Source organism: Macadamia integrifolia, chromosome 4 (assembly GCF_013358625.1).
Source record: "Macadamia integrifolia cultivar HAES 741 chromosome 4, SCU_Mint_v3, whole genome shotgun sequence".
Taxonomy (NCBI): Eukaryota; Viridiplantae; Streptophyta; class Magnoliopsida; order Proteales; family Proteaceae; genus Macadamia; species Macadamia integrifolia.
This window is the reverse complement of record NC_056560.1, coordinates 33429509-33443283: the sequence shown is the minus strand read 5'-3', so window position 1 is coordinate 33443283 and position 13775 is coordinate 33429509. Positions and strand designations below refer to the sequence as shown.

General features: G+C 37.9%; 2 protein-coding genes across 2 annotated transcripts in view; one reads left to right on the top strand and one right to left on the bottom strand.

Moving 5' to 3' along the window:
* Positions 1–2501: 2501 nt before the first annotated feature.
* LOC122077121 (transcription factor bHLH48-like) lies at positions 2502–9215 on the top strand. The gene is made up of 7 exons (XM_042642928.1): positions 2502–3340; positions 3459–3578; positions 3684–3749; positions 6711–6779; positions 7515–7586; positions 8422–8647; positions 8849–9215. Exons 1-7 carry the CDS (start codon positions 2810–2812, stop codon positions 8896–8898), a joined length of 1134 nt encoding a protein of 377 aa, XP_042498862.1. The 5' UTR covers positions 2502–2809; the 3' UTR covers positions 8899–9215.
* Positions 9216–10927: 1712 nt separating this feature from the next.
* Positions 10928–13775, bottom strand: part of LOC122075744 (WD repeat domain-containing protein 83) — a 9800-nt gene continuing 6952 nt past the window's right edge. The window contains exons 8-9 of the mRNA XM_042640889.1: positions 11568–11663; positions 10928–11211 (exon numbers count right to left, since the gene is read on the bottom strand). Of these exons, the coding sequence (XP_042496823.1) occupies positions 11574–11663 (90 nt within the window). The 3' untranslated portion in view covers positions 10928–11211; positions 11568–11573. The remainder of the gene's footprint in view (positions 11212–11567; positions 11664–13775) is intronic.

The following is a 13775-nucleotide window of genomic DNA, read 5'->3' as shown; positions in this document are numbered from 1 at the left end:
AAAATAGCATCAAAAGGAGGTGACCGCAGCGAGAGAGAGAGAGGTATTAACCATTAAATGGTTTAGTATGGGGAAGTTCCCCTTTGTGAAGGTTGAGGCCTTTCCTTTTCCGTATAAATGAAAAGAAAGTGACGGGTCACACACACGGACCCCCACCGATTTAAAGTCCTGTCGGCATCGGGTGAGGGTTGATTTTCGGTCCCCGCCCGTACCTCCGAGGTCTCTCCCTCCTCTCGTATCTCCGTAATTATGAGTTACGGTTATCCGTATGAAATGCTATTGAGTAATTAGCAGCTGACTGACACGTACCGGTCACCAGTCTGTGGCTCTGCTGGACATACGGTCCCGCACTCCCTACTTGCCCCTCCTCATCCTAACCTCTCATTAATTCCTATCTCTCTCTCTTTTCTTTTTTTCCTGAGATTTTCATCTTTCTTTTTTATTCCTTTTATTAATAAGAAGGGAAAACTATCCTTATCATCGGTTCACCACTTCCTTGGAATTTACCCAAAAAAAAAATTCCTTGGAAAGAAGAAAAATTTGAATAAATGGAAGAAAGGCCACACCTATGGATAGATAGATAATGGAAAGTAGAATAATAATGAGTCTAGACGGATGGATAGATGAAATATTTATGAAAAAAAAAAATTTATGGGAGGGTGAATCCTATTATATGGGCAGATGAATACTTTATCCTAAAATGAAAATGAATAATTGCCTTTGCCAAATAGGGTTTGAAGAATCAAGATTGAATGAGTTGAATCAATCGATGTGGATTGGAATCAGCCTGATCTTGATTCTAGTAAACTTGATCCGATATTTTTAGGACTTTTAGGCCAATTTTAGGGTTTTTTTTTTTTTAAATAAGATTCAAGTTGATTCAGGCCAATGTGGAATGGAATTGGAATCAATGGTGAGTGATGATTAATTCTGAACTCTTAAACCATGTTGCCGAGTGCCAATCTTTTATATGGTCAGAAGTGTCAATCAATCTCTTAAACTTATAGAGTCTGTTTTCATACACTATTGTCTATGAAAATATGATCAACATTTTAGCTGTTGGATAAGCATACAAAAATCGAGCATTCTTATATAATGACCGATTGTGTTTCATACATAATCATGTATAAAATGTTAAACCTAAACTTAATTTATATTTTCTCGATTCTCTTTTAGAATATTTATCCTTTTATTTCCCAAATTTTATAGTACATATTTTTTAATGTATGTATGAATTTAGCTTAACTACAAAATTTTTTTTTTTGATAAATACATTTTATAATCTGATGCTTTGGCTGGGTAACATTTTCCCCTTTACATAGCCAAATCCTTGTCTCTAACCTCTTGCCCTCTTTGCATCATCACAACCCCCTCTATTGGATCTGATTGCCATTGAAACCCCATATGTATTAATAGGATTCTTACCTATGGCTCGTGATCATGAGAGATCTCCATGTTTATTTCTATTTTCTCCCCTTCCAATCACCCCTATCCCCATTCTCTCTCCCTCCCTCCATTGAAACTTCAAGAACCATTGAGAACAACTGTGGCTTAATTTTATTTTTTATTATACGAATTTTAAAATTTTCTAAACAATTAATGACAATTTATTGAACCAAAACCAAAATGATAAATAATTGAATTCATTATTTAAAATCAAAATTCAACTGAATGATAATATATTTATCAATCCCAATTTATAAAAGTTTGGTCAAGTATGGTTCCAATTTCACAATTAAGGAATAAGATTTACTACAAGGACTTATGTCAAGGGAATCTCATATCCTATAGTAAACACAGTACAAAAAAAAGGTTTCAAATCATCCAATAGAAGGCCAGAGAGAGAGAGAGAGAGAGAGAGAGAGAGAGAGAGAGAGAGAGAGAGAGAGAGAGAGAGAGAGAGAGAGAGAGAGAGAGAGAGAGGAAAGGGTGTGTCCCCACAAGTAATTAGATTTTTTAGAAGTCGAGGGAAAGAAACGAGTCTCTCAGTGCCAGTAGGGTATGCTAGTACTTATGTATCTCTTTTCTTCTCATATGAAATGGGTCGGAGATAATTTGGTTGCTATAAGGTTGCAACCTCGATTGACAGCTAAAAAATTAGAATTGTTCATTTTTTCCTTAAGATTCACAACTACCCTCCTAGGTTATAGTATTTTCCAAAATACCCTTTTAAATTCTATTTTTGTAGTTGTTATAGGGGGCTGCAACTCAGGCAACAGCTAAATTTCATCCGAATGACCTCTCTGCCTTCTTGATATTGTTTTATTGCATTTTATTGGTATGCTCCTTTATGTAGTTTGCTAAGAGAATCCTCTCAATAATATATATATATATATATATTTTTTTTTCTTCTCTTGGCTACCAAACGTAGCCTTAGGGGAGAAAGAATTATTCCATGGAGAGTTTGGGTAAAATGGGTTAAATTTAGGGAGTGACTGAAATTTCCACAAAATATAATCGACTGGAGAGAGAGAGAGAGAGAGAGAGAGTTGACAGCCGCGGTCACTCTGCTATATATATTAATGGAGAGAGAGGGGGGACAGGAACCCTGCACAGAGCTCTTTTTTCGGTATTTCTTCCTCTCCAAGGATTAAGGCGGTTTCGGGTTGTCTCAGTCGAATTAGAGCTGGGAATTCCATCATTTCTTCTAAGTATAAACCCGCCTCTGGTTTTCTTATCATTTGAGGGTGAAATGTAAAATTTCTCAAAAGCTTGTAAGCTCAGAATTGGTTGAAGACATAGACCAAAGAGGAAGGAAGCAAGGTGTAGTGTTGGGAAATTGTTGAATTTTGCCTGAATTCGATTATTTATGGAGCTGATTACAAGTCCAAGGAGCAGATCTGGGAATTGCAGAGACGATAAACAATTCGGTGGAGAAATTCAGGAACTAATGACGGAAAATGCTCTTCAAGAGGCGGCAGTAGTGCCTGCAACCGGAAACTCTTTCACTGCTCTCCTTGGTCTCCCACCGAACCAAGCAATAGAGCTTCTTCACGAACCAGTGTCAGTGAAATCTCAGGAGATCCTGGCAGCAGATATCTGGAAAGATAGTCAAGAAGAACAGAGAACCTTTGGCAGCTACTCATTCAACTGCAGCTCTCCAATATTCCCTTCAAATGCTGCCCTAGTCGAACGAGCCGCAAGGTTCTCAGTCTTCGCTGCCGCAGAAGATTCGCCTGAAGCGAGTTCGGTTCCGTCGATTTCAAGCGAGAATTCTCCCAAATTGAAGGCAGAGCCGGCTGATTCGGAGTCCAACCGGAGCTCATCCCCGATTCTCTCCTCCGCTGCAACTATACCAAAGGAGAACCAGAAATCAACTAAGCGCAAGGAACGGGAGAAGGTAACAAACTCTTCTAGGGTTTCTGGTTTACTTCCGTTTGTGGTAACTGGTCTTCCTTCCTTCATTGAGAAGATCTACGAGAGACTGAAAAACTTCTATGTTTTTTTGGGAATATTAGGTCAAAGGATCTGCAAAAAAGAGCAAAACCGATGGAAACAAAGATGGTGAGAAGCTTCCTTACGTTCACGTTCGAGCTCGTCGTGGGCAAGCTACTGACAGCCATAGCCTAGCTGAAAGAGTAATTAATCACGTTATTAACTGTAGAAGAAGAAGATCTTATTATTTAATTATCTAATTATTTTATTAATAAAGAAACTAATCCATTGTTAATTAATAATGACAGGCGAGGAGAGAGAAAATCAACGCACGGATGAAGCTCCTTCAAGAACTGGTTCCCGGTTGTAGCAAGGTTTGGTTCTCTCGTCTCCGCTTCTCCTTTCGTATTGCTTTACTTTTTGTTAAGTTGCGTTTGTTTTTGAAACCTGGCCGGGTTAAAGGCTTAAAGCCTGAAATCGGGTTGACCGGTTATAAATGGTCTAGTGCCCGGCCTAGACTGATTGTTATTCGGGTGCCCGACCAGGATAGACCGACAATGGTAACCAACTAGGACCACGGTTTTAGGTATCATTATCGATAGTGACCAATACCTAACTGATTAGTATTGCTGGTATAGATCCAAAAAGGGGGGTTTTTTTCTTAATCGATTATGCACTAAAACCCTGATTAGGATCAATTAGCCTATTCAAATAATGATTATAGTTTGATTAAACCGATTAACTTGAGCTTGATTATGGTTTAGTAATCGACTGATCGGATGTAAATGTGTCAATGTATGGTGTATGATGTCCAATTAACCAAAAGATGTGATAACACTGTGGGGACTTAAATTGGTGGGGATTGATTAGACCCAATTGTAACTGATCAGGCCCATCTATTGACTCCTCAATTGGAAAGTATTTAACATATGGGAGAGGGTGCCAGCCCAAGTAATTTGGGTGGGCAAATGGGAAGCCCTCTTACGAATCCTTAATAGAGGAGGGTTTTTGGAGGGGAGAGTGGGTGTCGGGGTCCTCACTTTTTGTGAGAGGATATGGAACGAATCCACACGATAGTACTCTATGGATTTTTTCCATTAATATAAAGGGAAAACAAACCTCTCCAGTCTAGCGTAAGAAACTCCCAGATTGATGCAAGTGTAAATAGTCCAGGGCACCCCCTGATGTGTGCGTTGATTATGCTCTTGCACATCTTCCCATTGGGCTATTGGTCTGGTGTTTTTTGCACTAGACCGGCAGAGTTCTTTGAGACCCAATCCTCTCATGAATGGTGTGAGATTGTTGCAGGAGATCATGGTCTCGGAGAGGATTGGCCTCGAGTTCTGCACCCTAATATAAATATGTATTTATAGTAATAATTTTTTGCAAGAATTATAAAAATGTTTTTCTGAAATATATAGCAAACGCGACCTAAGCTTTTAAGTTAGGAGTTAGGACTTTGGACTTTAAGCAAAGGGTTTAGTCGTTTTCAACTTTTTCATGTTTTGGTTAGAAGACTGAGAAGTCAGAACTTAGAGGCGTGTGTAAGGTAGAACTGTAGAAACAGTAGAAACAGTAGAGAAGAGAACACAAGCCCATCAGCCCATTTAGTTTTCTAAAGTAAGCAGAATCTGATGGTAGTGTCGCAATTATCTTCAAAACCCTAGATAAGTTCGTCATTTTAAAGTTTAGCAGAAATCCTAAGGCTTCAGGGACACAGAAATACTTTGGGAATTGTGTGAAGCTCAGAATTAAGTTGTGGGTTGTGTATGAACGATAATACCCCCTTAACGTGGTTGCTAGGGATCTGGTATATTTGTTAGGTGTCTTTTTCGCTGCACAAGAAGAGAAAAAAGGGTGAAGTGATACGACAAAGGCAGAACTTTTATACAGGCATCTCTGCCAAAACCACAGCGAAACTACAAATGAAAGAACAGCCAGTGGAGACACGATGTGATAGGCCATGGGTCGTTGTTCCATAGATTTAGAGGAGATATGATGCAATCCTACTGTCTACCATGCTGTTTTGCTGGTCTTCACTGTTGGATTGAGTCTGCTGTGGAAATCCAATGGTTGAGGCTTTGGGAAGGACAAAATCTTATCTTGTGGGTTTTGGTTTGAACGAATGAATTAGGTCAGATGGGTTTTAAAAGTTCACCTGATTTGGACAATTGGAACTCCTCTTCTATTGGTAGCAGATTAGCTATATATGTAGTGGTCCTAGCATCCTAATCCATTGCATGAACCCATGAACCCTAATATTTATTGCCTTATGAAAATAGGACCACCGGAATACTGAATCTATAAATTTGTAAGTAACAAAAAGCTGGTCCTGCACTTCAGTGCTCATTGGTCCTCAATGGATGACCCTCAAACCTCTAATTGTATTTCTGGCCTGAATCCAGAGAAATTATAGGCTAAACTGTATTATTAACGGGTAGCCATTATTAACACCATTTCTAGTGTCATAGAATTTTATGTCTGGAGTTTGGACCACCTAACAAGTGTGTAAGAATAAGAGTCAAGGCTCAGAAGTGGGCTGTGGATAAAAATAAACTACACCCTTTGTCAAGTTTAGGAGTTGATATATGATTCTTAATGTATCTCAATTAATAATACCCATTTCCAAGGATTTAAAAAAAATGTGGGGTTTTATTTATTTAATTTTATCTATGGGTATATGTTTATTGGAGACTGGACATGGGTTCATCAACCCTTTTTTTTTATTTTTTATTTTATTGTGGTGTAAAGCAGTTCTTCAACCGTTGTAAATATCTTGCTTGTATAATGCGTATATGTATGTGGTCTCTATTCTATGTCAGGTTTTGATTGGATAAGGCCTCTTACATGTAGGAGTCAGACCCAACAGCTATACCCCACCGTGACGCCGACCCAACTAGGGTTAAGAGGTCACTGAATAGCAGAATAGCAGAATAGCAGAATTGCAGAATAGCAGAAACTGTGTTGGGACTTGGGAGTTCGGGGCCACCATTGTTGGTTCTGTTTACTTTTGTTGGAAGCTGATGTACGAAGTAAAAATCTGCATTTATCTTTCCTTCTGCGAATTTGCAGAATGGTACTTTCGTCCTTGGCGTTTGTTTATCTTTTTGGGCGGGCATTTTGATAACAAAATACAGTGGATGAGTAGATTAGTCAAGTAGAAAGTCAGGGGTTATTGACTTTTGTTGAAGTGGGAGGTGGGGGTTAACTCTTTCCATCTGAATCGTGTTTCTGCTACGTTGTTCTACCAGAGAAAAATAGTTTTCCTGTTTCATTGCTTGTTTCATTGCTTTAAAGGCGTTCTTTTACGAAAAAAAAAAAAATTGCTTTTGCAGATATCGGGTACGGCTCTGGTGCTGGACGAGATCATAAACCACGTACAGTCACTGCAGCGTCAAGTGGAGGTCAGACTCAGACCTCAAAACCCCCTCTTTCTACTTTCCATTTTCCTGCAAGGGGTAAAATAAAAAGAAAACGACCGACTCTCTTAACTTTTTTTTCTCCTGAAACTGTAAATAATACCCCAACTATTTGCACTCTGCTCCTTGGGAATTTTGGTAACTAAAATATAAATTTTTTTCTTCTTTTTTGGTAGAAACTAAAATATAATTTTTTTTTTCTGGTAAAACTAAAATATCATTTTACTAAGGGCTAAAGCTTCCATTTACCACATGTAAATGGTCCCTTTTACACAGGACCCAAATCCACCACATGGCTTATTGATGGGGTCCATATTCGTGGATCATTTGGTCCCTTGCAAACATGTCAAGATTCAACCAAAACAGAGGTTGTCAAGTGGCGTAACGGGCTTAAAAAATCCAGGAAAATGAGAGTGCATGATACTATTCAAAATAGGGAATACATGCATAGCATACAAGGGAGGGATGCATAGCAGAAAATGGGGTTTATATTCGGTCGATTTTGTGTGTAACATTTGGCATGTGGATTATCTTAACCATCTCTTTGTTTGTCCCACGGTTTGAAATTGCTTTATCATCTTGTGATGTGCCAAAATGAAGGGTTGGTGGAGAGAAGCCTCTCTACATTAGACAATGTAATGGCAAAAGTATAATTTATTTTATTTGAATTATTTATTTTTACCTATTTGGTTCTAACTCGATGCAAGCATTGGGTTTCAGCTCCTATCAATGAGACTTGCAGCGGTTAACCCGAGAATCGACTTCAGCCTTGACAACTTACTGGCTGTAGAAGTACGTGCCTACAAATTGTTACCCTTTTCAGTATTTTTCTGTTTTTATTTTCCTTATTTAAATTTTTTTATATGTATTTTTTCTAGTACAAAGTTGTTTTTTTTTCCCTGATTACTCATTGGGAAAATGTAAATTGCAGAAGATAAGAAATGATCTAAAGCAGACACTCATTTTTTTATTTTATATTTTGGAGTGGAGAGATGATTAGAACACACTCCCCTGTGCTTTCTGAGTTATTTCCCTTTTAGGTATCAGTTGGGAAATAAGTGTAATTGAATAATTGATGCAATCATGCTTGTGGTGAGTATTTCCTTCTGGATTTCAATGGTGCTCAGTGCACTTAGAACATTTGGAGACAAAATAATTGAATAGACCCTAACTCCCCTGTAATTCTTCTTGGAATGACTTGAAACCAGTTGTAAGTCTGTACTTAGGGTAATACGATGACAACAGTGCATTAAAACTTTCTGGGTTGATTGTGATACCTCGCAAAATGTAAATCACCACTGGTAGTGACTGAGGGGGACATGTAAAGTCTGAGCCTCAGCCAAGAATCTAAAAATTTGATAAACAATGTGGGGCTATAGATCGAATGTACGGCTGTCTATTAGAATCAGTCCCTGTAGTGGGAGATGCAAGCAACAAGACTTTTTTGCTTTCTCAATGTTCCATATTTGCTTAATAAGGTAGATGTGCCATAGATGTACCACCAAGATTAATCTGATTTTGTATTACTGATTTTAACCTTCTTTATTTGCTTACCGATTGTTTTACCATTGTGTAATTTATGCCTCATTAACTTCTTGTGGAAAAGTACTTATTTTTAATCTTGCAGAGTGGATGCCTAAGTACTGGTAGCTTCCCCAGCACAGTAGCAGTTGAGCCAGTGATGTGGTCTGAACTTCAATTCAATGGAGCAAGATGTCAACAACATCAAAATCAGCATCAGCAGTTGTGGGAAGTTGATGTGCAGCAACCACCACTTTGGGAGAGAGACAATTACAACAATTATCATCCATCGGAGAATTCTGTTTTCAGTTACAACTCCTCAGCAGACTCGGGTGAGCTTAAATTTTCTATGCATATCAAAAGAAGTGAATTGAATTGAATGGATTAGATAATTGTTGTTTGATCAGTTCAATTATTTGTAGGAAATATTACATTTTCTTGAAATCTATGAATTGAAATTCCTTTTATCCTCTTGGACTTATGTCTACTTGCAAATTCTGTTCCTTATTTTGTCAATCTCTATTTTGGCACAGTATCTATGCACCCGAACCAGTTGAAAATGGAATTATTGAAGCTCGGATAAAGCTTTCATTGTGGCTTGGTAGTGTACAAACGGGAAGTATCATTAGCACTTAGAAGAATAGTGGGGCGGAGCTCTTAACATTCCTCAAGAGACATGTCTTTGCGATATTGGCAGAGGCAATTAGGATTTAGGATCCTACTTCTCTTCAGATCTAGGAGTAAAAAATTTGATATGATGTTCTAATATCTTAGTACTAATTCAATTGGGTCATCCAACCTTCTGCTTTAGTTTCAATCTGGAGTCGATTGATTCATCTTGTAAAACATGGAACAGGCTATTACTTATATTATTTTTGAAGTCGTTCTTTCTTCCCGTCATTTGCGTCTCAACGATTTCTATGTTTCACTGATCAATTTATTTGCAATCCATTATCTGTCCTACAAAGACTTCCATTTTGAGCGGGGGGTGCAAATTCCTGGATACAGAACAGAAACTGAAAAAAGCCAGAATCAAACCAGACGGTAAAAATTGAGATCCTTCTCCAATTTAAGATTAATACAATCTCAGAAACACTTTTGTGCTAATTCATCACCCCCAACTCCAGAATTCCAGATGCAATAAAGATTTAAAAAAAAAAAAAAAATTCCGACCTAAGGATGTCTTCCAGGAAATCTCCCAATACTGTCCGCTCTACCAACTGAGCTAAAATCGGAGAGTGTAGCAGCAAGGATTCGAGCCCAGGTCTCCACGGCCACAACGTGGAATTCTTACCACTAAACTGTTTATTAATTAGCACAATATAGTCAGAATAATCAAAATTTCTTTTTTGGGTAGAAGAATAATCAATTTGTTGTATCAAATAAAGCAACCATATACTATGCTGTCACGAAGGGTTTTTTTTTTTTTTTTTTTTATTTACAGGGTTAATATGCTGGCTCAGCCCAAAATGTGGGACATGCCTCATGTAAGGATGGCCAGTTGGTCTCTGTTTTTTTCCTTTTGGTGGGGTCATTTAAAGTTTGGGTAAGAGATTGCTGTCATCGCGTAGTCATGCACCAACATGGGGCAATGAGAACATGCAAAGGAGCATATACAAGGGATGAGATGATAATTTTATGCAATCATGTGTCCGGACATAAGGGCTATGTGACCAAGCATCGTTCTTTTTCCCTTAAAAGTTTTTTGTTCTCCACCCTAACAGGCCAGATAGCATAGCCACCCAAGATCAAATACTCTGATCTACGGCACATGCCATGGGAAAAATATCTTCGAGGACATCACTATGGATCTTCTTTGCAAGCAAAAACCATTCGTAAATGAATTCAAATCCTAACCAAGAAATAATGGGCGTTCTGAGGTGCTATTGTCTCAGTTGGTAAAGATTAAGTCTATGTTTGGTATGCATTCTTAGAATGAATTATGGGTATAGAATATATTCTAACACTCGATTTTTCTATTTTTTCTCACTTCGAGTTGCGTTTTAGATCCTGAATCTATTCCTAGAATAAATACCAAAACACATCCTTACCTTCTTTCAAATCTTGCTTTTGCCAGAGGGTTTGGGTTAGGCATGAGGGTATATTGAGTCGGTAAAAAGTTGCCAGCACCAGAATAGGGTTAGGGTGGAGGGGGAATGCAACAGTTTCCAATCAGGGCAAACCAGCGAGGGATTTGTGCACCTACTTCTACCGTGTGAAAGAGTGATATGGTAGATCCAAGATGTGAACATGCCTCTCCCTCTCTGGTTTGCTTTGGGTTCTTTGTCTGTTGTCTTGAAGGCAAACTCATGCTGGTGATTTTGAATATCAAAAATTTTGTGTTGCATTTCTTGCCCACTATTTCAACATGCATGATAGCATTGCAAAACAATTTAAAATAATAATAATAAATCCAAATTGCTAGTCCTCATCTTGTGGTGCACCTCTTCAGCAAACTGAAGGTGCCACGGCTTTTGATGTTTACTTAGGTTGTCTAATTCGCCCAAAGTATGCATTGAAATGCTTTTCAAATTCTAATTGCTTCTTCTGTTAAGGGGCCGTTAATGCATGAGGTCTGCATATAAGGAAGGCATTCCCAAGCTCAAAACAACTAGCCAAAATGATGTAAAATAGTTTACTACTCCTCAGCATTGTGCTTGGGAATGGTCACTAACTAAGCCATTCACAAGCTCTAGTATATATGACTTACAATAGAGCAAAAGAATCCATGCATCTAAGGCACCAAAAAAAAAAAAAAAAAAACCCAATCTAGTAATTCTGGACAACAGATGGTGAACAATTGAGAGTAAATTCCAAGATCATATGATTGCAAGCCCTCCACTGATCTGTCAAGCCAGTGGGTTGGCTGGGGAAATCCAAGAAACGAGTTCATTACCTGCATGAATGCCGAGTGTTAATCGATTGTAAGCCTATAAGCATAGTTACAACCTAGAAGATCAAAGTTAGATCAAAATCATGGCTAGAATAGCAAAATACAACAAAAGGAGGCTCTGCATTGGTTTTTAGCCAGGATAAACTGCATAACATACAACTCAAAACAACTCAGTCTAATCCCAATTAAAAGGGGTCCGCTATATACAGATATTTCTCCAAATGAAGTACCTAAAGCTATGAATCAGACCATGTACTTCATCTCTAATTTCAATTAAGAAGATTCATATCAAAAACTTGAATTGCGAGCTACAATTGCACAACTGTTTAGAGAGAGAGAGCAAGGTAACTAAAGCTTACTTGCTGCTACAACTTTGTCTTCCACACTCGAATGGTGCCATCAACAGAGGATGTTATCATACAGTTATCCTTTGGGTGATAACTCACACTTGTTACCTGCCAAGAACCATGAACCATTATTTATTTTACTTTGCTCCTAAAAAGGAAACAAATATTTACGAGGGATTATAGAAGCCAAAACCTACAGCCACCATATATTGGTTCTATCAATAAGTAATTGCACTCAGAACACTAAACAATCATGGAAACCAACAAATAATTATAACACTCAACTAAGCCTTATCACAACTAAATGGGATTGGTTACACGGATCCTTTTCCTTCAATCAGCTCTATTCAAAGCCATACTTGTTACTAGTTCTAAGCTATGTATGTCTTTCCTCGCCAATCTTCCGAGCGTCTTTTAGGCCTACCCCCGTCTCTTTTAGCTCCTTCAAACTGAATCCAATCACCCTTCGTACTGGAGCATTCAAAGACCTCTGTTGCACATGTCCATGTCACCTTAAACGACTTTCTCGCAACTTGTCATGTATCGGAGCTACTCCTAAATTAGCTAGAATTTTCTCACTCCTTATTTTATCCTTTTAGTTTTACCACTCACCCATCTCAGCATCCTCATTTCAGCTAACACTAAGTTTATTATCTATATGTTGATTCTTCTTCATTGCCCAAAATTCAGCTCCATACTTCATTACTGGTCGTATAATTGGCCTATAAAATTTCCTTTAGTTAAAAGGACTACGTCAATCACACAACACTCCGAACGCAGCCCTCCACTTCATCCATCATATTTTAGTTCTTTGTGCAACATCATTCTCTATTTCTACTTTATTCGATTGAACCTAGGTATCTAAATTTCTCACTTTGCGATAAATCCCTATCATCAATTTTAAGTCCTATTGTAACTAAAGTTACACACCATATACTATGTTTTTGTTCTATTCGTCTTAAAACCTTTAGATTCAAAAGTTGCTCCATAATTCCAACTTGGCATTTATCCTTGCTTTTGTTTTATCCACCAAAACAATATCACCAGCAAAAAGCATACACTAAGAGTTATGATCTTGAATGTCTCTCGTCAACTCATCTAATATGGTTGAAATCTATACTCTACCTTTCGCTCATTTCAGCTACTTTTTCCCCTTCTTTTTTGCTCAAATTGTTAAAATGATCCTCATATTTCTTACTCGATTTTTTGTTAAAATATAACTATGCAAGCGATAAATTCACCCAAAAAAAAAATGCAAGAAAACCTTGTACTTTACATCAAACCCATAGATGAAATGGACAATCAGCACAGAAATTCCTCAGTTTTCAATTTAATTTAGTTGGGAAGCAGTCTTTCTACATACATGACATTCTTGCTAAATGTGGTTAAATAAGGCAGACTTTGGTTCTTGATGCAAATGGAGTAGAATACTTGAGATTTAGTAGAAGGGAAGGGAGAAAGAGAGGAGAGAATGGCTCGAAGGGGTTCGACAACTCCCTCACCTAGCTTAAACTAGTTCCACTAATAGAGAATGACTAAATACCCCTAGGGGTTAGAGAATTCAAATTATGTCCCCCGTAGTATATATCCAACTTACAGTACCATCTGATGCAGAGAATGGTACCATTTAAAAGCAGAGAATGGCCCCTGGTTTTGGTAGCATTACCCAGTTCAATGTTGGTAAAATTCTGATGCAGAACACCTTTTGAATTTTTATTAAATGTTAAAAATTTAAGGTTTGGCATAGAGATGTCGTCGTGAACTGTCAAAGCATGCAGGATTTAGAGGACAGGATAAAAAGAGGTCCAGTAAGAGATTTTAGGAGCTAACTTGTTTATATGATGAACCATAGGGTTAGGTTTTGTAGAAGCTGAGTTAGGTTTTCATGAAAATTAATTTCAGGTTTAAGAAGTGTGGCAAGGATGCGAAAGTCCAGATTCGAGGAATACTCATTGCGATAGACTGCATACACTGTAGGATTTGAAAATTTAAACCTAGGGTACTAAGAGATGAAGTACAAAATTTCAAGAAAACTGGACTAGGAGGATGCCTGCATAAACAGGTTGAGGGTTTGTTGATTTCAAAAAACATAATGAGGATTGGAAGCAGAGTTAACATGAACTATCACTGACCCAGGGTGGTTTAGTAGAGAAAATTGAAAAATTTAGAAGAAAGATTTGAAGTTCAAAAACTTCATCAATTGGGAAGGGGGGGGGGGGG